Source organism: Nymphaea colorata, chromosome 2 (genome assembly GCF_008831285.2).
Source record: "Nymphaea colorata isolate Beijing-Zhang1983 chromosome 2, ASM883128v2, whole genome shotgun sequence".
NCBI lineage: Eukaryota > Viridiplantae > Streptophyta > Magnoliopsida > Nymphaeales > Nymphaeaceae > Nymphaea > Nymphaea colorata.
Genome location: NC_045139.1, coordinates 4,526,310 through 4,547,018, shown reverse-complemented (window position 1 = coordinate 4,547,018; position 20,709 = coordinate 4,526,310). Strand labels below are relative to the sequence as shown.

The 20,709-nt window shown below is 36.8% G+C and overlaps 2 protein-coding genes across 3 annotated transcripts; both read left to right on the top strand.

Annotated features, from left to right (window-relative positions):
* The first annotated feature begins 257 nt into the window (after positions 1 to 257).
* On the top strand, positions 258 to 10,092 carry LOC116248348 (origin of replication complex subunit 4). The gene is made up of 17 exons (XM_031621089.2): positions 258 to 437; positions 770 to 860; positions 935 to 991; positions 1,984 to 2,031; positions 3,081 to 3,131; positions 3,283 to 3,326; positions 3,459 to 3,522; positions 3,637 to 3,723; positions 4,622 to 4,713; positions 4,807 to 4,891; positions 4,966 to 5,054; positions 5,163 to 5,272; positions 5,864 to 5,956; positions 6,038 to 6,102; positions 7,971 to 8,114; positions 8,774 to 8,862; positions 9,649 to 10,092. Exons 1-16 carry the CDS (start codon positions 328 to 330, stop codon positions 8,813 to 8,815), a joined length of 1,272 nt encoding a protein of 423 aa, XP_031476949.1. The 5' UTR covers positions 258 to 327; the 3' UTR covers positions 8,816 to 8,862; positions 9,649 to 10,092.
* A 5,430-nt stretch (positions 10,093 to 15,522) lies between these two features.
* On the top strand, positions 15,523 to 18,669 carry LOC116248575 (alpha-1,3-arabinosyltransferase XAT2-like). 2 transcript variants are annotated; one of them, XM_031621449.1, is made up of 6 exons: positions 15,523 to 15,800; positions 15,974 to 16,060; positions 16,231 to 16,302; positions 16,554 to 16,628; positions 16,772 to 16,831; positions 17,281 to 18,669. In XM_031621449.1, exons 1-6 carry the CDS (start codon positions 15,644 to 15,646, stop codon positions 18,471 to 18,473), a joined length of 1,644 nt encoding a protein of 547 aa, XP_031477309.1. In that variant the 5' UTR covers positions 15,523 to 15,643; the 3' UTR covers positions 18,474 to 18,669. The 2 variants fall into 2 exon arrangements, with proteins under 2 accessions (XP_031477309.1, XP_031477310.1); XM_031621450.1 differs by lacking the exon at positions 16,772 to 16,831.
* The last annotated feature ends 2,040 nt before the right edge of the window (positions 18,670 to 20,709 follow it).

The window sequence follows — 20,709 nt, the reverse complement described above, 5'->3', positions numbered from 1 at the left end:
CTCAAACTCGAATTGAAATGAAATTTTCAGTTATAATTTCTCTTTGTGTTCAACAGTTTAGAATTTTGATTATAAAATTGAAACATAAATTAAAATTCGGTAATTGATAAATTAAAATCAATCATAGATAAAAAAAAAAAAAATCTAAAATTCTGTAGGGCGTAGTGAGTTCAAACCCGATCCAATTTCTTCTACCAAATCCGACTATTCAAATTCGGGGCATCTCCCATACAGTACTCCAATCCAAGGACGCGCGCTCTCTCGCCCCTTCAAATTGGCGGGAGAAGGAGCGGCAGAAGAGAGGGAGAGGGAGAGGGAGAGAGGGATATGGCAACGGCAGATTCTGCAACGGATGCCCTCATTCTGATCAGAACGAGGCTCTGCGATCCCAAATTCATCTTCAAATGCTTTTCCTCTGATCCTGATAGCAATTACAGGTTCGATTTCTTTTTCACTGTTCCCCACATCCATTCTTCTGCCATCATCGTCGCTATTCTCTCTTGATATCTCTATATCCATCACTTGAATGTGTATGCCTAGTCATAATCGTCTTCGCCGTCTTTAACATCATTATTACCATGACTACTAACATCTTCTTAGTCCCAGCACTGTCTTCACCCCATAATCCATAAGATGCATTGACTAGGTTTTTTAGTATCGTTGGCCATAGTACCATCATTATCGTCTCTAAGTTCGTCCTCACAGTAATTCTCACGATCATGGCAGCCCTCATCATCTATAGAGTATATTCTTGTATTTTTTCATGCAGCAAGCTAAAATTCGTACTCTCAAATGCGGTGACCGAAGCCTGCAGCAACTCTGTCCTCCTTCTCGGCCCTAGGGGCTGCGGCAAAGCTGCGGTGAATCTCAACCCTGCTGATGGCTGTCACTTTGATGATTATGACGATGATCTTATTCGATTTTTCTGTCGCAGGTATTAGATCTTGTCCTTGATGATTTGAGGACGGAACACCCTGATTTGGTATCTGTGGTAATTGTCCTTTTTTGCTTTCTAGCCCTTGACCTGATATATAAAATTTTCTTCCTGTCAGTGTATTTATGAGAGGCTTAATTGATGGATTGCTTCTGTCGAAGGCTCTATGCTTTCTTAAAACGATTTAAGATGAAAATTGCAATAAATGAAAACCTAGTCCATGTTGGAAACAATGTAAAACATGATCGTGGTCTACGACTCAGTGAGCCCTGATTGCAGGCGTTGACGGTACACTACCATTGTCCTGTAACTGTAAGTGCATTAAACGAACTGGAACCAATCGTCTTTGCGTATAGAGGGCAATATGCAATTTATCCAGATAGGCCGCCATTTCTTGCTAATTATTGTCTGTTGTAATTACGTACAACATTTAATAAACATGTTTTTTCAAATATCACTTTACAAGTTAAGCTTTAGGATAAGGGGAATATTGGTGCACGCTAGAAACAAGAGTTTCAACAGTGATGGTGTGGGATGTGCTATTCCTATGTATATGAACAATGATAAACACCTTCTGGATAACAATTGGTCAGAAAAATTTGTATGTATGACCTGCGCTTTGCCGAGTCTGCTAAACTATACAACTAAGTCACATGAACTCTTAAAAAGCAGTTGCGGCACCAAAGTCGACATAACTTGAGTGCAGGTGTGGTAAAGGACAATTTACTTTATTTTTTGTTGAATCATTCATAGAAACATGGCTTGCTATTTGTTAATTATTAATTGTTAGCTTTGTTGTTTGTGGACAATTTTTTGTATCTCATATATATATCAGGAGTGGATATATATATATATATATATATATACATATATATATATACATACATTATATTTGAAGAAATATAAACATGCAACTACAGATGCATGAACATAAGATTCTGTTCATGCACTTTTACTGGTGGTGCAGGCTCAAGTCGTTTATGATCACTTGATTGCTTTGACCTTGAAATGTTAAGTTTGCAAACTTCTGATGCATCTATTTTTTTCAGGTTCGACTGAATGGAATGCTTCATAGCAATGACCGTAGTGCACTCAAGGTCTTCATTATTTGATCCTCTTTTCTAAGTAACTTATTTCTTCTTTTCCCGAATTGCTCTTATGAGAAAATTACAAACATAAGAAAATTGATGTAGGTAGCGCTCTAATATGCCTTTTATGCTTAAATGTTGCTATTCCGTTGTCTGAAATTTGAATAGTTATTGTCAATGAAATGGCTGCCTCATTCAAATAGTCAAAACCTAGAACTATATTAATGATTTCTTGTATTGCACATTTGGTTGTTTATGACATAACAGAATAGTGAATTGTTTCCTACACTGAGTTTTTGGCAAGAAGTGATTGTTGGTAATATTAATTTATGAAAATCGATTGCGATAGTTTGTCCTCTTTGAGTGCAAATCCTACTGCAGAAGCTACCTTTTTTTTCCAGACGAATGTTTCTGTTGCTTTGTGACATTTATGATCAGTATTATAGAATGTATAGAAAGCTGACTCTCGTAGTTGATTAATCCTCACAAGTTAATTCATTGTAGTATAGCGGTTATAAAAGCAAGGACTTTTTTTCATCTTTACCTTAGGCAGATGTTATCATTTATTAACTGCAAAACCTGTTTATATTAACCATGTACTTGAATAGTTTTGTTAGTTTGTGTTTTTATCTTATTTTGAGGTTCTTGTACTCTGTTAATTTCATTCCCAAAAAGAACTTTTTCCAAGCGTAATGATGTGGAGGTAACTGATGCATAAAAACACATGTTCATGAGTACACATGCATGTACATATTTTTAATTAAATGTCGTCATTTGATGAAGTCAAAAAGCTGATCCATGTAATTATCTCCATGGAACAAGCAAAAATCTGTGAGTATATTGGTTGCATGCTCTGCTACATCCTAAGGAGGCTATCTGACACAAATTATGTACATACTCATGTGGGCGTTTTTCATACTTCATTCATGTGCACAAGCATGGAGTCCTTTCAACATCCTGGTCGCTCCATTATTCAATGTTGTCTATTTTCAGTTGATTCTATTGCAATAATGAATAAAAGTATTCATAATATTAATTTGCATTCGTTATTGTTGTAGGAAATATCTCGGCAGCTGTGTGTGGAACATCAATTAGCATTCTCAAAAATGGTGAACATTTACTTATTTACTTTTTTTTTTTTTTGAGGGCCGGGTGGTTGGGGGGGGGGGGGGGGGGGGGGGGTAAAACTTAACAGAAACTTGTGAAACATTTCAGTGTCTATTATTGGCATACTTTTGAATTAACATGTCTTCTTTACAGGCCTCGTTTGACGACAATTCTGAATTTTTGATTACGATGTTAAGGTATGCACACAATATTTGTCAGAAAATTAAATAAGCTACCATCATCCAGCATTTTATTCGTCCAAATTCTAGTTACTTACATGAGTTTCTTAGTCTTACTCTTCACGTTCTGACATCAGACTTGTTTTGCAGAGAATGTGCATTATCACACAAAGCAATTGTATTTATACTTGATGAGTTTGATTGTTTTGCACAAGTAGGTTTGGTTCCTTCCTGTTTATCCCTCTATTTTTGCTGGGTGTGAGCTCCAGTTTTACTTCTCTGTATTCTGTAAAAGCACATATGTTTTGTTTCATCATGTACATTACAGGGGAGGCAACGGATTCTGTACAGTTTACTAGATGCACTTCAAACGGTACCATCACAGGCTGTGATCATTGGTCTGAGTTGTCGTCTGGTATGTAATTTAACTCTTTATCTTTCTCTTCCTTGCTGTATCAACAACCTCAAAAAACAAGATGAAGCAAAGCCAGGAACACTCAAAACTCGTTACCGTCATCAGAAAAATATAAAATTCAGTTTTATGAAAGGAACTGTAAAAACAAATTCCTGGGAAGAAGAAAGGAAAGCAGCACAGGCAATCTTCTCAATATGTCCATAAACTACAATTGTGCGAGAAAAGGTTGGCAGTCCACTGTTTGCCGTTATCTACGAATGGAGTTCTGAACAGGTGAGATTGACCTAGAAAATGCATGAACAACTAGTCATTTAAGAGGCAAGGGGCCTAAAATCTTAACAGTTCTCTGGTTAAACTTGTGACATCTGAGGAATGTAGTCATCACCTGTTTGGAGGCCCAAGTTAAGGATAGCTCATCAGGGGCACTAGTTGAGACCCTTCATTTATGAACATCACCATTTACATGTTTCACTTTGACTCCCACTTTGATGGGATTGTAGGTGGCCAATCTGTTGCATGGATAATTGAGTTAATTGGCTTTATTTCTAAAATGAATGTACCAGATGGTGAAAAAGGACTTTATGTGCTTTTTGTGCTCATTTTTGTAATTTGAGAAATTGAATATGCTTGATAAAAGAAAGAACTACATGGAGTATTTTTCAATTACATATCTATCCACTCAGACATATTTCATGTGTACATTTTCTTCTACTTGGCAAGCATTTTTCTTATGAATTTTCATTCCTGGAGCTTCTAAGTGGTATAATGTACCATAGTGCAGTAAAAATTTAACTGAACAATTGTCTACTGTTTCTTGATTCTTGATTATATAAGCAGCAAAACGTTCAATATCTTACCTGTGATTATAACTTAAGTATGGTCTGGGCTTAATTTACAGGATGCTGACCAGCAACTAGAAAAGAGAGTTAGATCACGTTTCTCACACAGAAAGCTATTGTTTTTTCCTCCCTCTAGAGGGGATTTACTGAGGTACGTAATCATCTGGTGCTTGACTAATTGTTCCAGCCAACTGGCCTTTTGGTCTGAAGCTTTCATTTTCATTGACGCTAATGTGTTTTGCAGATTATGCAAGTACATCCTAAGTTTGCCCACAGACTCAAGTTTCTCCAATATACATTTTGCCTCTGAATTCAACAAAAAGCTTCATGTATCCTTTTAAGGCTGTTTTCTTGGTTGCACTTTAAACTTCAAAACTAATGGAGTTATCCTTGATGGAGGCAGAAAATATTGGAAAATGAAAGTTTTGCAGGTATTCTGGATTCAATAGCAGATACTAGCGCAACATCTTTTTCCAGCCTGTTGCATTTTCTGTAGGTCCACCGAGTTGCTGTCAATAGCCTATTGCTATATGTTGTTGCTTTGCTCCTTACACAACCTAACCTCAGTGCTTAATTTTACTAACTGGAAGATGTTGCCAGATTTCGTGCTGTTTCTGACATGGATCTAAGGAAAGGGTACCTTACATTTGAAAATTTCCAGAATTCCAAATCATCTCTGCAGAGGCAGCCTAAGATGGACACTCTTCAAGGTGAAACCAGACTAACCTGTGATGATCAAATACAAATTCTAGAAATGTATATCAGCTTCAATTTTGATTAGTTCTTATATAATTATATATCTTATCTACCCGGTGAATTTTAAGGATCAATATCACATACCACCATGACTAAAAATTTGAACTTCAGAATAAAGTTTTGTACTCTAATTCTAGCAATTGCATCATGATGCTTTATGATCCAGTTTCTTATTTGCTTAAATTTTATTTAGTTAATCAAACAAATATATGCAACACATGCAGATATAAACACACACATATATGATTATATCGACTTGGTAGCATGTGTAGGTTCTCCCTTGCCGTAATGTTTATATGCTTAAGTTCAGCTCACTTTAACAAGGGACTCTATGACCAAGCTCTGTGAGCAAGCTTTAGCTGCACTTTTAGGACCATGATGGAATATAGCATCTTCATAAGTGTATGCTTATGTCTTCTAAAAGTCGAACCGAAATTCCAACTTAAAATTCCTAAATATATATCTATTATAGTAGGCAAGTCATGGTTGTTGGTGACTCTTCATTCTTGATGGATTTTGATTTTTTGGTATATCTCTTTAAGCAGATGCCTCGATCTTGGAGCTATACATTCTTGTGTGCATGAATAGACTTGAGAGCAAAGAATCTGAATCATACAACTTCAATTCAATAATGAAAGGTCTGATTGTTATACGGTTATACCATATTTTAGATTGTATTATACAGCTCATGTAACTGAATAAGTTGATGTTTATTGCAGAATATAAAAGTCTCCATGTTGCACATCAAACCTGTGATTATTATGCACAACAAGTTTGTCTGAGGGTAGGAAAATATTTCTTCCAAAAGGATCCCTCCCTTTGCTACAATGCAAATTCCTTTTTTTTTTTTGCTTATTTTTATGATTATTTGTGACAAATTCTTCAATTTTCTGATCACTGTTTTCAATGTCTTACTTGCATATCTGTTGGCGGAATATTATTTAAGTTGGAACAGAAAGGATCCTGCTAACTCTTTATTGCCAATCCCTATCTTTGTGATATGCTTTCAAGTATATTAACTGTTAAAAGTTGAAAGTCTGTGCCTCAGGAGGAAAGAATTAGGGAAGGGAAGGTGGAGGAGATAGAACAAACTTGAAAAAGTGAGAAAATTTGCTTGTGCTGTACTTAGAGGTTAAAGAAATGAGCAGGACAAGGCACTACATTAGTAATCAGGGGAAGGGACCTCTGTCTCACATGCCTATATATACGAGATACTTTGAGAAGCATAATTCACATAGACAAAGAAAAAAAAGGGAAGCTTGTGATTCACCTTTTTTATTTGCTTGCACATGTACGTGTATAATTAACTTTCCCGTCCCTTTTGGAGTAACTGTTTTGGAGAACTTCATACTGACTTAGAAACACAATTGCTATCTACAAGCTCGAATAAGAACAAAGTGCAGAAACTATCATGGTCACTTTCCAAGATGACTGACAATATGAAGACCATGTAAACTGTCCTTAAACATTCTATTCTATTACTTTTCCTGGCAACAGTAGTTACTTTTGACGTAGACAAGGAAACTGAATATGTCTCAATGCTTTCATGATCCGTGGCTCTGTTGTTTCAGGTTCTTCTTGATTAAACCTTCTTGATTAAACCTACTTTGGAACACTATGAATGTTTTTCTCCCTGCAAAGCCTATAACAGAGGTGTAGGTGCTGTTAAGACTATTTAGTTCATTTGATGATTTAGTGAAACTTCTTGCCTGTGCAGACATTTAGCAAGGTTGAGTACATTATAATTAATAATTAAACCAATATATGGTCATTATTTGGGTCCAAATAATGAAATTCGTAGTGCAAATCAGTCCACTTGAAAGCTCTTCGTACAAATTATTAGATCACAGAGTTTTCATGCTGAATAACGCAGTGGATTTAACTGTGGACTTATTGTTGCACTGTGGGCTCGTGCTGTGCTGTCAATACTGGCACACACCTCTACTTGCATGGAGAGCTTAAGCAAACAGAGTTGCAATTTTGTATGCACTTGTTGAAAGGGTTTCACTACCCCCCGTTAGAAAGTCTAATAGGCAACATGTGGGCAGTGTTATTGAGTGGGCCTGTTTATCAAATCAATGGCAAACATGAGATACCTTTGGGGAGATACCTTATCCATGGAGAAAGTTGGCCTTCCAACACCATCAAATAATCCACTTATAAAGCAAGTTCTGAGGCCTGTTTTATCTGAAAGAGAACTTCAGAAACTGTGCTAGAAAACTTGTTGACAAAAAAGATATGCATCTCCACATCTATTTTTCCAGAAAAAGTAATCTCATTTGGGTGTGGAAAACTGAGCTCACATCTCTTTTACTGGATAAGCTTGGTTTTTCAGATTTTTCTTTGCACTCAGATCTTTTACTGAACCCTATACTTAGCTATTCCTAGAATAGTTTCCAACCCTTCATATGTAGTTAATTTGGCTCTAAAGGTTTCCTGGCTAAGAAACAATTTTCATAGTTACATAGTAGCACTTAGAAGGGTCATATACAAGTCTTTGGACCATGTGAAAGGAGTTGGAACTTATATGGGTTTAGTGAACTGTCAGCTGCTTGGAGGGGACGACTGTTAACTAAAATTCATCTACTGACTATCGGTTTCTTTTGCAGGCTTTTGAACACCTTATATAGTGCCAACTTGTTTCTTTTGCAGGCTTTTGAACACCTTATAGAGTTGCAACTGATAGGTTTTACAGACAACAGGAGTCGTACATTATCTACTGAATTTCGTCCTGTGAAGCTCTTGGTATCACCTGATGAACTTTATCATGGATTGGAGATTAACCGTAATTGTCCTGTAAGTTTCTTAATTGGAGACCTAAACCAAATGCTTATCTTCTCATGTTGTGATCTCTACTGATTACACTAGCATGCACAACCATTCCAAATTGGATCTTGAATTTCAGCAGGTTCACTTTCTGGGTCAGTGCAATTCATCCTAGGTTGTCATCTTGGTGATGAGAAACCTGGAACACATCTTCAAATGGGCTTTAATAAAATTAAATTTAGCAACAATTAGGCCAAGTCTTGAATTTTTTGCTTCAAGAACTGTGTTGTCTTATGCAACTGCAAACTGTGGTTTGACCAATACTTTCAAAGTGCTTTCTCATGAACCTTTCATGCATACATATAATTATTGCTATCATAAGAGGGTACAACAATAGAAGAAGCAGATACAAGGGCTCATTTAGCAAATGGAACAGATCTGCCCAAAAACTTGGAGCAGATTCATATGACAGTTTTTTAAGTGTTCTGTGAATATGTTCCAATCTTTGGGCCAATTCATGAAACAGTTACATATTGTTCTGTTTTCCAAATAGACCCTAAAGGTACTTCAGTATTAAATTGGAATCTTGAAAAAAATTTCACGTCTAAAATACCTACTTTTTATATGTTCGAAATTTCAGCAATGGTAATTCTAACACAATTAATTTTGTTTTTTCTTCCTCGATCAAGACCATTCTCCAGAAATTGTTCAATCGGGAGACTTTCAAATGATTGACTATTATTGGTGCTTGCTGGCATTTGTGAAGGGATATCTACTGGTGAGTTTTTCTTATTGAAGTTATTGAAACGCTTTCTCTGTGACCATGCTAGTACGAAAATTGCAGCAATCCTTTTATGATGTGTGTTTGCGTGAGGGAGAGAGAGACTGGGCGGATGTACAATGCTTTTAGGTGCTACCAAATCTGACCAAGTATATTGGCCAACAAAATATGTAAGAGTACTTGAGGTGCTTATTTTCTTGCTTTCTTTTCTGATTTACCGACATGAAGAAATTGAAGGCTGAAAGTATGTAGATCACAGATCAATAAGACGAACTCCCCGGCCAGGACCCTCGTTTTAAGGACCTATCACCTACGTGTTGGCTGGGTCAAAACGCAACTGCCTGTGTACCAACTACAACCTAATCCCATTATTCCAACCTAATTAAGGCTATTTCTGACGAAGCTTTCCTTTTACATATATAATAGATATATTGGAAATTATAGCACTCGAACAGACTGGACAACGGCTGGTCATGCCTGATCTGGATAGAAAATCCATATTTATGCATTAGATCAGAAAATGTTTCTGACCAAAAGATAATGTTCTCTCCTCTGAAAAGTGTAAACATTTTTAAATTAAATATGCAAGTCTAATTCCGATGAGTACATATGGGATGCTATTTGAAGCATCTAATTATAAAGAAAATGTAAGCTCTTTCTTTGGGATTGTTGCGTCATTGTTTTCAAGGCTTTCTCCACTTCTATTCATGACTTAAATGAAAATTCGTGCCTACCTTGTCAGGACTAAGAAACCCATTGTTGCCTTTTATTTGTATATTGCAGATTAGTTCTTGGAGATTAAATATGCGGACGGGAGTACTTTTTCAATGAAACAAGTGCCCTTACCAAATAAATAATGAAAAACTCGATATAATGGCGGGCACGTATTTATTCAGATGACGCCAACCATCGAGTATATGGTTGCAAGAAGGTACTAACTATGTTTAAGTATCGGAAGGATGGATGTCTTGGTATATTCCAAAGTTCGGGATGGATTTGTCAATCACAGAAAGGTTGTGATGGATGTGTGAATTGCCTATAATTTAAGGATGCATTTGGAAAGAACTCAATTTTAAACACTCCCTTGGTTGCGTCTTCCTGCTCTCAGGTCTGTTTTCTGTCCTGATATTTACTTGTAAAACACTAAATTCAGTAACTTCTCATGAACATGCGCCCGTTTTCATGCAATAACACTAGCACATCTCCGTTACAGTATATCTAAATACAATATTGGTTGTCACATCCTTCTCTGTTTCTGACTGTGATCTTCTACAGTTGCTGCTTAATGAGCTGTGGCTGACGCAACTTAATTGCTTCCGTATTAGGCAAGCCAAGCTGTCGGTGCACACACAAACTATATATAATTTTACCAATTATTTATTTGATATATATATATATATATATATATATCGAGAGAGAGAGAGAGAGAGAGAGAGAGAGAGAGCCTGATGACCAAGTTGTCAATTACCAACTATTTGACAAATAAAAAAATCAAATGCAAGAAACAATAGCAAAAGAACTGGCTTGGTGAAGTTTAATATGCTAATATTAGGTAAATTTTATTGATCTAATAAGCAAATGGGGTCGGCAAAGAGGTAAAGGGTCTTGGCTGCTGGACAATCGGAGTTCGAGTCCCCTGGGCACCACTTCTGCAAGCCCAAGCTGGGCGTACCTCCGGTGGTCTTCGAGGCCTTGCGGGTCTTCTCGCTGCTGTTCTAACAAGGGCTAGGGGTTGGCACCCAAAAAATGTAAATGCAGGCTCCTATGATCAAACGGGATTTAGAACCAAAGTTTTTATTTATGAGGGATTTTAATATGGATTAGAATAAAGTATATGAGATTTTCATACTATAAAACTCGTACATATGAAATTTAAAAACATGAACTAACAACAAGACCATATACCTTTTTGTCACAAATATTACCCCTCTATGGTTATTTTCATGAAAACCAACTTATCGATAGGAGTTTTTATTATGATGAACGATAATATCATCATTATTGGGTATAGTCCTAATTATACAAATATGTTCAATTTCAATGATAATGTACAAGAGTTTAGCAATGGAACATGCTTGGCATTTTCTTTCATTCGGATAGAAGCAACGGCTTATTACTGGATTGTACCTGTCTCAAGTATTGGTGCAGACTTTGGAACACTTGTTCAATTGGTTCAAGAATCTACCTCAATATTTGGAGTATATTGTTAAAACACTCATACACTGTTCTTCATGCAAAAGGACCACAAACTCACGGTTTTTACATTGAACAGTAGATCTGAACTTCACTATATTGAGATCCATTGTTTGTTTACATAGTGAATTTCACAACATTACAGATATCTGAGATTACCTCGGTTTTGAAATCTAAGGCGATACATCAAACACAGTCTTAGGTTGTGTTTGTTTCACTGCCGTTATGAGATCCATGGTGATCTGAGATTATAGGATCTTAGATCCATGGATTTAAGATCGGACCCTCCCTCCATCTAATCTTAAATCCATGGTTTTTAACATGTAACATGAATTTAAAATCCACGTTACTCATCTTTTAATGCAGCAGCAGAGCTAAGATCCGCCGCTATCAAACGTAACCAGTTATTTGGTCAAATCCAACTCTAATAATAGCATTTAGGGGCTTTTTGATTCACAAGCCACCTGCCAGTGCCGAGTCCTGATGGTTGGCATTTCTTTTTCACTCTCTTCCAAATTCAAAATTATCACAACCACCCTATGGCTATTTGGTCGTAGATGAAAAAAATAAAAAGTCCAAAAAAAGCCTCCTGCTTTCACATTTCTACTTATTTTTTCTTTTTTTTTTTGGAACTAATAATAAACAACAATAACAACTATAACAATAGAATTTTTTTCCGAATGCCCATTAACGGAGATTGCAGGAACTAAGAAAACGATTGATCGTTTGTCAAGCACCACAAGAGTTTTAAAAAATCAGAATTAGATTGCTTGGTGGTTGTGTTTGAATTGGCAATATTGGTTTTCCTTACAGTACAACGGGCCATCATGTCTGCTTCTAGCACCACGCCATCTCTACTCTCACAATCATGGCTTCCACCACACAGATACTTTTCATCGATTAAATAATTCCCCGTAGTCTCCATGCCTTTGATTCTTAGATTTGTTTTATTATCAAGTTGCTGCAGTTCGCTGGAACAGCAGCAAACCCCAAAATAAGTAATACAATTCTTGATTTAATATGTATGTGTGTGTTATTGTATTTCTCCTATCATCTGTCCATATGGATGTCTCACATAACATACACAGTCTGATGCAGGGGCGGAGGGAGGGGGGGGCCGTCTAGGCCATGACCCCACCCTGGCAAAATGAAAAAAAAAATTACATTGAAAAAAAAAATATTTTTTAATCACTCTATGTATTTTTTATATTTAAATTTAGTTTGGCCCTACCTAAATCCAAAGGTTGGACTGTTCTGGCTCCACCACTGGTCTGATGCATTATATATGTACATACACACATATCTGTGTGTATTATATGCATCATCATTGTAAGATTTTTTGGTATCTTGTAAAACTTGTCAGCCAAATTAGAGAAACAATCTATGAGGCCTTTAGGACGTGAAAATAAGAGAGTTGTTGGCTGTTGTCATTTCAAATTTCTCATGTGTTGCCTACTCATATGTCGTGCATAATAGATATGATACTGAATCTGAACTAAACAACGAATCTAATCTCGTTCGAGCACACGTGGTCGCGAATGAAAGAATGTAAAAAGTGAAACAAAATTGTAAAATATATATATATATATATATATATATATATATATATATATATATATATAGAGAGAGAGAGAGAGAGAGAGAGAGAGAGAGAGATGCCAACTGCTACTAAGACCGCCATGTGACGCAGGGTCCATTAGCACGTCGATCTCACTAGCTTCCCCACCGAACCACCCTGATTCTCTCTCTATTACCAACAAGAACTGACCGTTGGAATTATCTACAATTTTTCCTGATATGTATATTTTTACTATTTTTCTATTTTACATTTTGATTTGGACGTGCGTCTGTAAATATAAGATTTTCATCGCAATCCCACGAAGCCAACAATGGAAAAATATATCCAGACGCCTTTTTATTCGATACTCAGAAACTCGCCCTTCCTTGGTTTGATCCGGTTTCAGATTAGCCGATCCATTGATTGAATGCCATGCTTGAACCGGTACGTGTGGGGTTTCCAATCAGGGTGTCTCCTAGATGACACGAACCGGACGCGTTACGAGACGCTGCCGCACAGGCATTACGTATATATTTTAATATTTTTACCGACATGCCATGCATGTATTGTAACAACGTGGCCCGTTCCCACACTAGGCTCGGGGTCTCGGTTTGACGGATCCCACCACTTCCCTAATAGTTTCAATTCCGTGGCTGGGGCTATTGATTTGATGGATCCCAGTACTTTGTCATAGTTTTGATCTCTATTTAACAATTCCTTTTATAAATCCTTTAAATTCTTCATAATTTTAGACAGAGACTAAATTTGAGTGATGTTATAATTTGCTCCTCTTAAGACACACACGTTAGTGTGTGTGAGTTCTCATGTTTAAGTTTTGAGCGACTCTATGATACCATTGTAACGACTTGGCCCACTCTCACACCATGTTTAGGTCCTTGTTTGATGGATCCCAACTCATCTCCTATTAGTTTTGGTTCATATCCAAAAAAGGATAAAAACCATGACAATAAATCACTTAACAACATCATTAATAAGTCTCTTCAGTTTTTTTTTTTTTTACAATATTGAATACAAGACTAAACTTTTGGATCATTACATATATATTTGAACACAGAACAAACTTTTGTTGGTTGAAAAAGGTTTCTTTTTCTTTACCCCTTGCCTTTCTGAGAAGACATATTCGGACAATTTTGGATAATTATATGCCAATTTTTTAAAATAATAGTATAAACTTTTATTTCAAATATTTTTGCTTTTGCATTTCCTGAACTGCATGAGAAGAAAATCTTGCATATTTTATGCTGATTATATGCTGATTATCACTAAATAAACTCTGTTGGAGCCGTTAGAAGAAGAAGGATTTAGGCAAAATTGTTGAAATCAGATTACGGATCAAAATATTCTTCAAGAAAATTGGCCTTAGCCAAATTGGTGTCCTTGAACTGGAACCATTGAAAATTTTGAATTCCTAAAGATGCAAAACATGAAAGTAAATTTTTTAAAAAATCTAAAATAAGGATACTGAATAGTTAGAAAATCATGAAATTAAAGTGGTGTGCAGAATGATTTACAAGCTCCAATCAATTGGAATTGAGTAATTAAAAATTACTAAGCAAAACGTCAAAATTTTAAGTAATTCAAACCTGGATCGGTGCACCTACCACATTCAAACGTCTCTCTCTCTCTCTCTCTCTCTCTCTCTAGGCATTCATATAAATAAGAGTCTATAATAATCTAGACAAGGAAAAATAAAAGAACCTTCTAATGCATGTTGAGTCTGTAGGTCAGCCTCAACATTTCTTTTTCATTGACAAATCACTGTGTTAGGAACCATGTGTTACTGAAATTTCTATTATTATATTTGCAGATCTCCACTGCCAATGAAAGTTATGACATCTATTTCAAAAGAAGTAAAAATGGAAGTCCTCAGACGTAAACCCTTAAAAGTGGTTGTGTTTTCCATATGCCTTCACCATCCGATCCTGTCAAATTGATGAGCTCAGTTGAAGTTTCTACGAGCAACTAAACAAGAACACGAACAGAACATCCAATGGATTTTTTTTAGGCATTGCGTTGGAGGGTCAGTTTCATCACCTGTTTTTAGCCTTTTCTTCTTGGAAAAAATACCCAATTGGCCCATTGCATTAATTTAAGCTTTTTTTGCAGGAAAATATGGGCCTTTTAGTACTTGTAAGGTGGCATTCCACGTTATATGTTAAGTCTTTTCACCTGTGACAGTGAAACCTGGTATCATGCACAACAGCTCCTCGAGCTCGATTCTAACTCACTTATCAAAACTTCGCTTGTTTATTATAGACGAGTCCAGCTTGAGTTCAAATGTATACTCAAAACGTTAGGCTAGTTGAGTTTGAATTCTACGAACTATACTCGTTTCAACTCAGCTTGACTCAGTACATAATGAATACTGAGAGGATAGTTAAATGAGTAGCAACTAAATGAGTTAATGAGTCAAAAGAAACAAGATATAAATTTAATATAACAAGTTAAACGAGCATGAGCTCGACACTGTACTGGATTGAATTTATGTTATAGAGCTCGAGATGTCTTAACTCGTATGCAGTCTTAACCGTCACTGGTAAAATGACGTAACACCCAAGTCGCCAAGTCGCCCTCTTTTTCCTCCAAGAGCGCTTTGTGAGTTAAGTCATAACAGGAGGGCTTGAATAACAGGAGGGCTTGAAGAAAAGACTGATTTTAAACAAAAAGGGTGAATCTGTCCTAAATTCAAATCAGAAGATAGATTTTAAAAGTGGCAAAAGAAAAGAAAAGACTGATTTTAGAAACTTGCCTATATGGTAGGGAGTATTATGGAGAAATCTCTCGCTTTTCTGAACAGAGTTAGTAGCACATCACTATTTCTTTGTCCGAATATAGGGAGAGAAAAGACGGCCCCCCATGGATGAAAGAAGAAGGAAAGTGTTGATTAAAAGACTACGTGCTGAAGCCGTATAAGAGAAGGAAGGCTTAGTTGGTCGAACGCACATAATGTTTCACAAAAGGTGAGAAGAAGAGAAGTAAGAGAAGAAGAAGAAGCCTTCCTCCACAATGAAGCAGCAGCAGCAAAAGGAGATGAGTTTGCTGAGGAGCCTGAGCCGCCATGAGGCCAGGAAGCTTGGCTATGGTGCAATTGTGGCAGGATGCGCCCTCCTTCTCGTCTTCTTCCTTTCTGTCTTCAGTGCCTTGTTCGGCCCTGTGCATAACTGTAAGCAACTTCTCTATCTCTCTCCCCCCCCCCCCCCTCCCGCTCTCCTCTCTGTGGAGACACATGCACTGCCATCATGCATTTCAAGTATTTCCATCTTCATGGCAGTTCACTGTTTTTCATCTTGCATGGCAACTGTTACTAACAGTAGAAAAAAACAATGGGTTTTGCAGATGAACTGAAGCTCTCCGTTGGGCCTGGCGAGTTCATGGCCAAGATTGAAAGCCCACTTGTTCTACAACCGACAGGTCCAGAGGCAGGTATTGCTCGTCATGAAAACTCAATGCAGTTTCTTGTTTTCTTTTTTTCTCTCACTGTGGATTCCTTTTGTTCTCTTCGTGAAATCTGAAATTTGTGGGTTGCAATTCATGTGCTAGTACAAAATTTCTTGTTGAATATCGCGTATACTTGACACCCATTATATCCGCAGAAGGATTAAAATTGTCAGCAGATGACCTGCGGGTGGAGAACAATAAGGAAACCGCAGGGAGTTTTGAACAAGGTAATGTTCTACTATGAGTAGAAATAGCTTCTTAACGGCATTCTGTGAGGCCAACTATCTCTATGATTCTTATTCAATGTCTTTCTAGTATCACCTGAGTTTGATGAATTAGAGATCATCTTTGCCACTCCCACTGTCCTCAGGTTGGCTGCACATGAAAGCTGAAGGTTGCCAAATTGGCATCTCATTATGCCTTTGAACAAAGAAATTTCTGCATTACAGAGATTCACTGACTATTAGCATTTCTGCAGTGGAATCGGAATTGTCAACAGGGGACAGTAGGCAAAATACGGCAATCATTGAAAAAAGAGACAGCATTGAAGCAGGTGATCTGCCTTCATGACTACTAGCAGTATCTTACTTTTTTGGAAATTGAAATATCATTGTGTGGTATTAGGTACACTAATAGTTAATATTGCTGTCATCGACTTCTTATTGAACGACATCTTTCAATAATTGATTGTGGCAGAGAAACTGAACTCCACACATGCTGGTCCAAGCATGACAAGGACAGGAAATCCTCATTTAGGTAAACAAATATGTTTGAGACATTCAATTAGGTAAAAAGATCGTGCAATATGGACAATGTCATTTTCTATTTTGGTTTTACATAACAACCGCATGGATGTCATTGTGTGGACATATATATGCAATCCATTAGAAACTAGACAAAGTTACAGGAACATCGATATGCTAAAATATTGTCATATTATTAATTTAAAGTTCAAATGGTGGATGTTTAAACCAAAGATAACGTGTCTTCTGATAATCTCGTTAGTCTTAGACTCTGGTTTTTGCCTTATTTTGAATATGTTTCCTTCTTACTTATGCATTTTTGTATTTCTGAAATTTTATATGTAAGGCCGAAATTTCTTACTGTGGTAATACCAACTAAGCATAAAGTTTATTTCAGCATCATTTACATGATGGGTATGTGCGATTTCCTAATCTTTTTGTTGTCTTTGTGTGGTGATGCAGGATCAACAGATCAGGAAGAAAAGAAGATGCCAATTTGTGATTTCTCCAAGCCAAAGTCAAATATTTGTTACATAGAAGGCGATATAAGAATTCACCGGAATTCATCAACAATTCTGTTCGTGAACCCTCGTGCCGAAGTTCCGGCCGATGGATTCTGGAAACTCCGACCTTATGCTCGGAAAACCGATATGCAAGCGATGAGTGGAGTCACAGAACTGAAAGTAAAACCAGTATCGAGTGCTCAAGATCTTCCTTCTTGCTCAGTCAATCACAGCGTTCCAGGTCTTGTGTTCTCCACAGGTGGATACAATGGTAACCTCTTCCATGACTTCACAGATGTTATAGTCCCTCTCTTCCTTACTTCTCACCACCACAATGGAGAAGTTCAATTCATCAACACAGATGGCAAGTCTTGGTGGCCCAAAAAATTTGGCAAGATACTTAAGCGTCTCTCTCACTATGATATCATTGATCATGACAATGATTACAGAGTTCATTGCTTTACAAAGCTAAGAGTGGGACTAACAGTGCATAAGGAGTTCAGCATAGACCCAACAATCAAATCTTTCAATGGCTACAGCTCCATGGAGGAATTCAGGAAGCTAATGATGGATTCCTACTCACTAAGCAGAGACAGAGTCATTCAAATCAGAAACAGGGAGATGAAAAAGCCAAGGTTATTGATCCTATCACGAAGGCGAACCCGAAAGCTCAGGAATTTGAAGCAGACAATCAAATTGGCAAAGAACTTGGGGTTCGATGTCGTCGTCGCCGACGACGGCCTGACACTAAACATGGCAAAATTTGTAGGGGTAGTGAACTCCTGTGATGTGATGATGGGTGTTCATGGCGCTGGGCTCACCAACATGGTGTTTCTCCCAGCTGGTGCAGTGGTCATTCAGATTGTTCCTTTTGGTAGGTTAGATTGGATCTCCACCGCCTTCTTTGCAAGACCTGCTAGAGACATGAAGCTCAATTACTTAGAATATAAGATAAACATGGAAGAAAGCACCCTAGTGGAACAGTATCCCTTAGATGATCCTGTTCTAAAGGACCCCATCTCAATTCATAAAAAGGGTTGGAATTTTGTTGAAGAAGTGTACTTGAGACAGCAAGATGTAAATCTAAATCTGAGTAGGTTTAAGAGTATTTTAGTAGATGCCCAAAAGCTTCTGCAACAACAAACTAGATGATTGATGCAGAAGCTTCTATTATTTGTATGATAGCTTCACTCTCAATTTTTTGTTCTCTTGTATATCAAGCCAAAAATGGAGCTCTGCTTCATTTGTAAGAGAGCTTCTTGTTCTGCTTCTGTATTGGAGTACAGCAGAAGATTTTCAGTTCTTCTGCTATATATCCAAGTAATTATTAAAAGGAAAATTTCTATTTATGGACCAGATTTTACATTCAGTGTCAGAAAAGACCTCAAGTTTTTTTTTTTCTTGAACATCTTCTCCATTTTCTTCTGGCAACCATCAAATGCAGTAGTACACCCTAGTTGAAAAACAGAGTAGCAGTTGCTTTGTCATTGTTCAAACAAACTGCTAAACATCTTGTAGCCACTTATCAAGAAATTTGAAAAAATGAGTTTTTTTTTTTTTTTTACTTTTAGACAAAAATTTGGATCATTGTTGAAAATTTTCTTAGCCAAAAAGTAGTGAAATAATAAGCATGTGCCTTTAGTTGGGCTGTCTGCATCACAAGCTAACCTCTTTATTATTATTATTATTATTTTCATTTTCTTTTGGTAGAAAAAATACACAATGAATATGACGATAACTTCTTCTCTTTTTTTTTCTAGCGAATAACAACAGCGTTAGGTCCATTGGTTGAGCATGAAGACGAGGGAGTTGTTCTTCTGCAAATTTTGAATATTAAAGAAAGAAAGGAAAAAAAAGGAAGTTGGTAGTACATGAAGCGTTAGGCTGTTGTTTATATAGTAGGGTTGCGTGAAGATCCAGACATTATCACGAACCTGCATGATAAATGTCAGCAATCATAAAAGAATAAAATGATTGACTAAAGAATATTATATAAGCAGAAGGTTAACTGAACCTCTCTTATTTTATTCTCGAGGGGTTGGTATTACTGATAGGGCCCAGTTGATAAGTGGCTACTATGAATTTTGAACTTCCATGCTGTCAATTTTTTATGCTGTCAATTTTTTATGATGTAAAACTTAGGGTACTGATATAAAAGTTGAAATATAACAAGGGCATCATCCCGAGCCTTCATTCTGTCGATAGGATTAACCTCTCGCTCACCTGAACCTATTATTTACTTTAGGTGCTCCTCTCTCTTTCTCTCTCTCTCTCTCTCTAAAAGCATTCATTCTGTCGATAGGATTAACCTCTCGCCCACCTAAACTCATTATTTTAAGTTAAGTGTTCTCTTTCTCTCTCTCTCTCTCTTTCTAGAATTGAATTAGAGCCGGATCACAGAAACCTGAATCCTGATGTGAAATAGGTAACACAATAATGGGATCCAATTTTGGATCTGAATATGAGAGGAACTTGTTAACTGCAGTGGAACTCAGGAGTACTGAAAGTTTGTCATGTATATGATGAAATCAAGGGTGGCAGAAAAGCGTATTGGATCTTGACAAAGGTGGCAAAATCGTGGAGTTTTCCTGTGAATACTGCAGCCTGAATGAGTTTTAATCTGTTCAAACTGGATAAGATGTTAACTGTTGCTTGAAGTCTGATCCAGATCCAGATCCAGAATAAATTAGATTTATCAAATAAGTATAATTGGAAGTTTTTTCGATGACCCAAATGCAGAAATGGTTGATTGAATCCAAACTGTTTGTCCAGTTAAAAAAAAAGATCCATTTACGGCCCTGCTATTGATATTAATGTAAGTAATTCAGATATGGATCAGCTAAATCTATTGAAAATCGGGTCCTAGTTTGAATTTAGCAACACACCCAGTGCCAAACCAATTCGATTTAAAAGGCTGATTTAAGAGAGGCACGTGTCATTGCCTAATACTTTTGAAGGAAATTTAAGAATTTTCTTATTATTATTAGTTTTATATTTTCCATTCGTTTATTTAAAAATAAAAGTCTTTAAATTTTCCTTTATGGACTCACAACAAATTTGTCTAAATTGCTCGATTCTGGTTCAGGTCCAGATTTAAGTCTCATTCTTTACTTCTACTCATTGATAAAAGTGTGGTCGTCAGTTTGATTCTCATGAGCAAGTACTCCTCTATACTGCAAACAGTAGATGCGCCACACTCTAGTTGACATGTGTACAATTCTCCACCAGGTACCGAAACAGCTTTGCACTTTAGGGACAAGTTTATCGAATCACCATGAGACCATCGAATCTGGTTGGAAGTGTGTGGGTCCAGTGTAGGAGAACTAATCTGGAACTGTTTAAGGATCCAATTTTTATAAGATATTTGGAGTATGATAGATGAGATGGC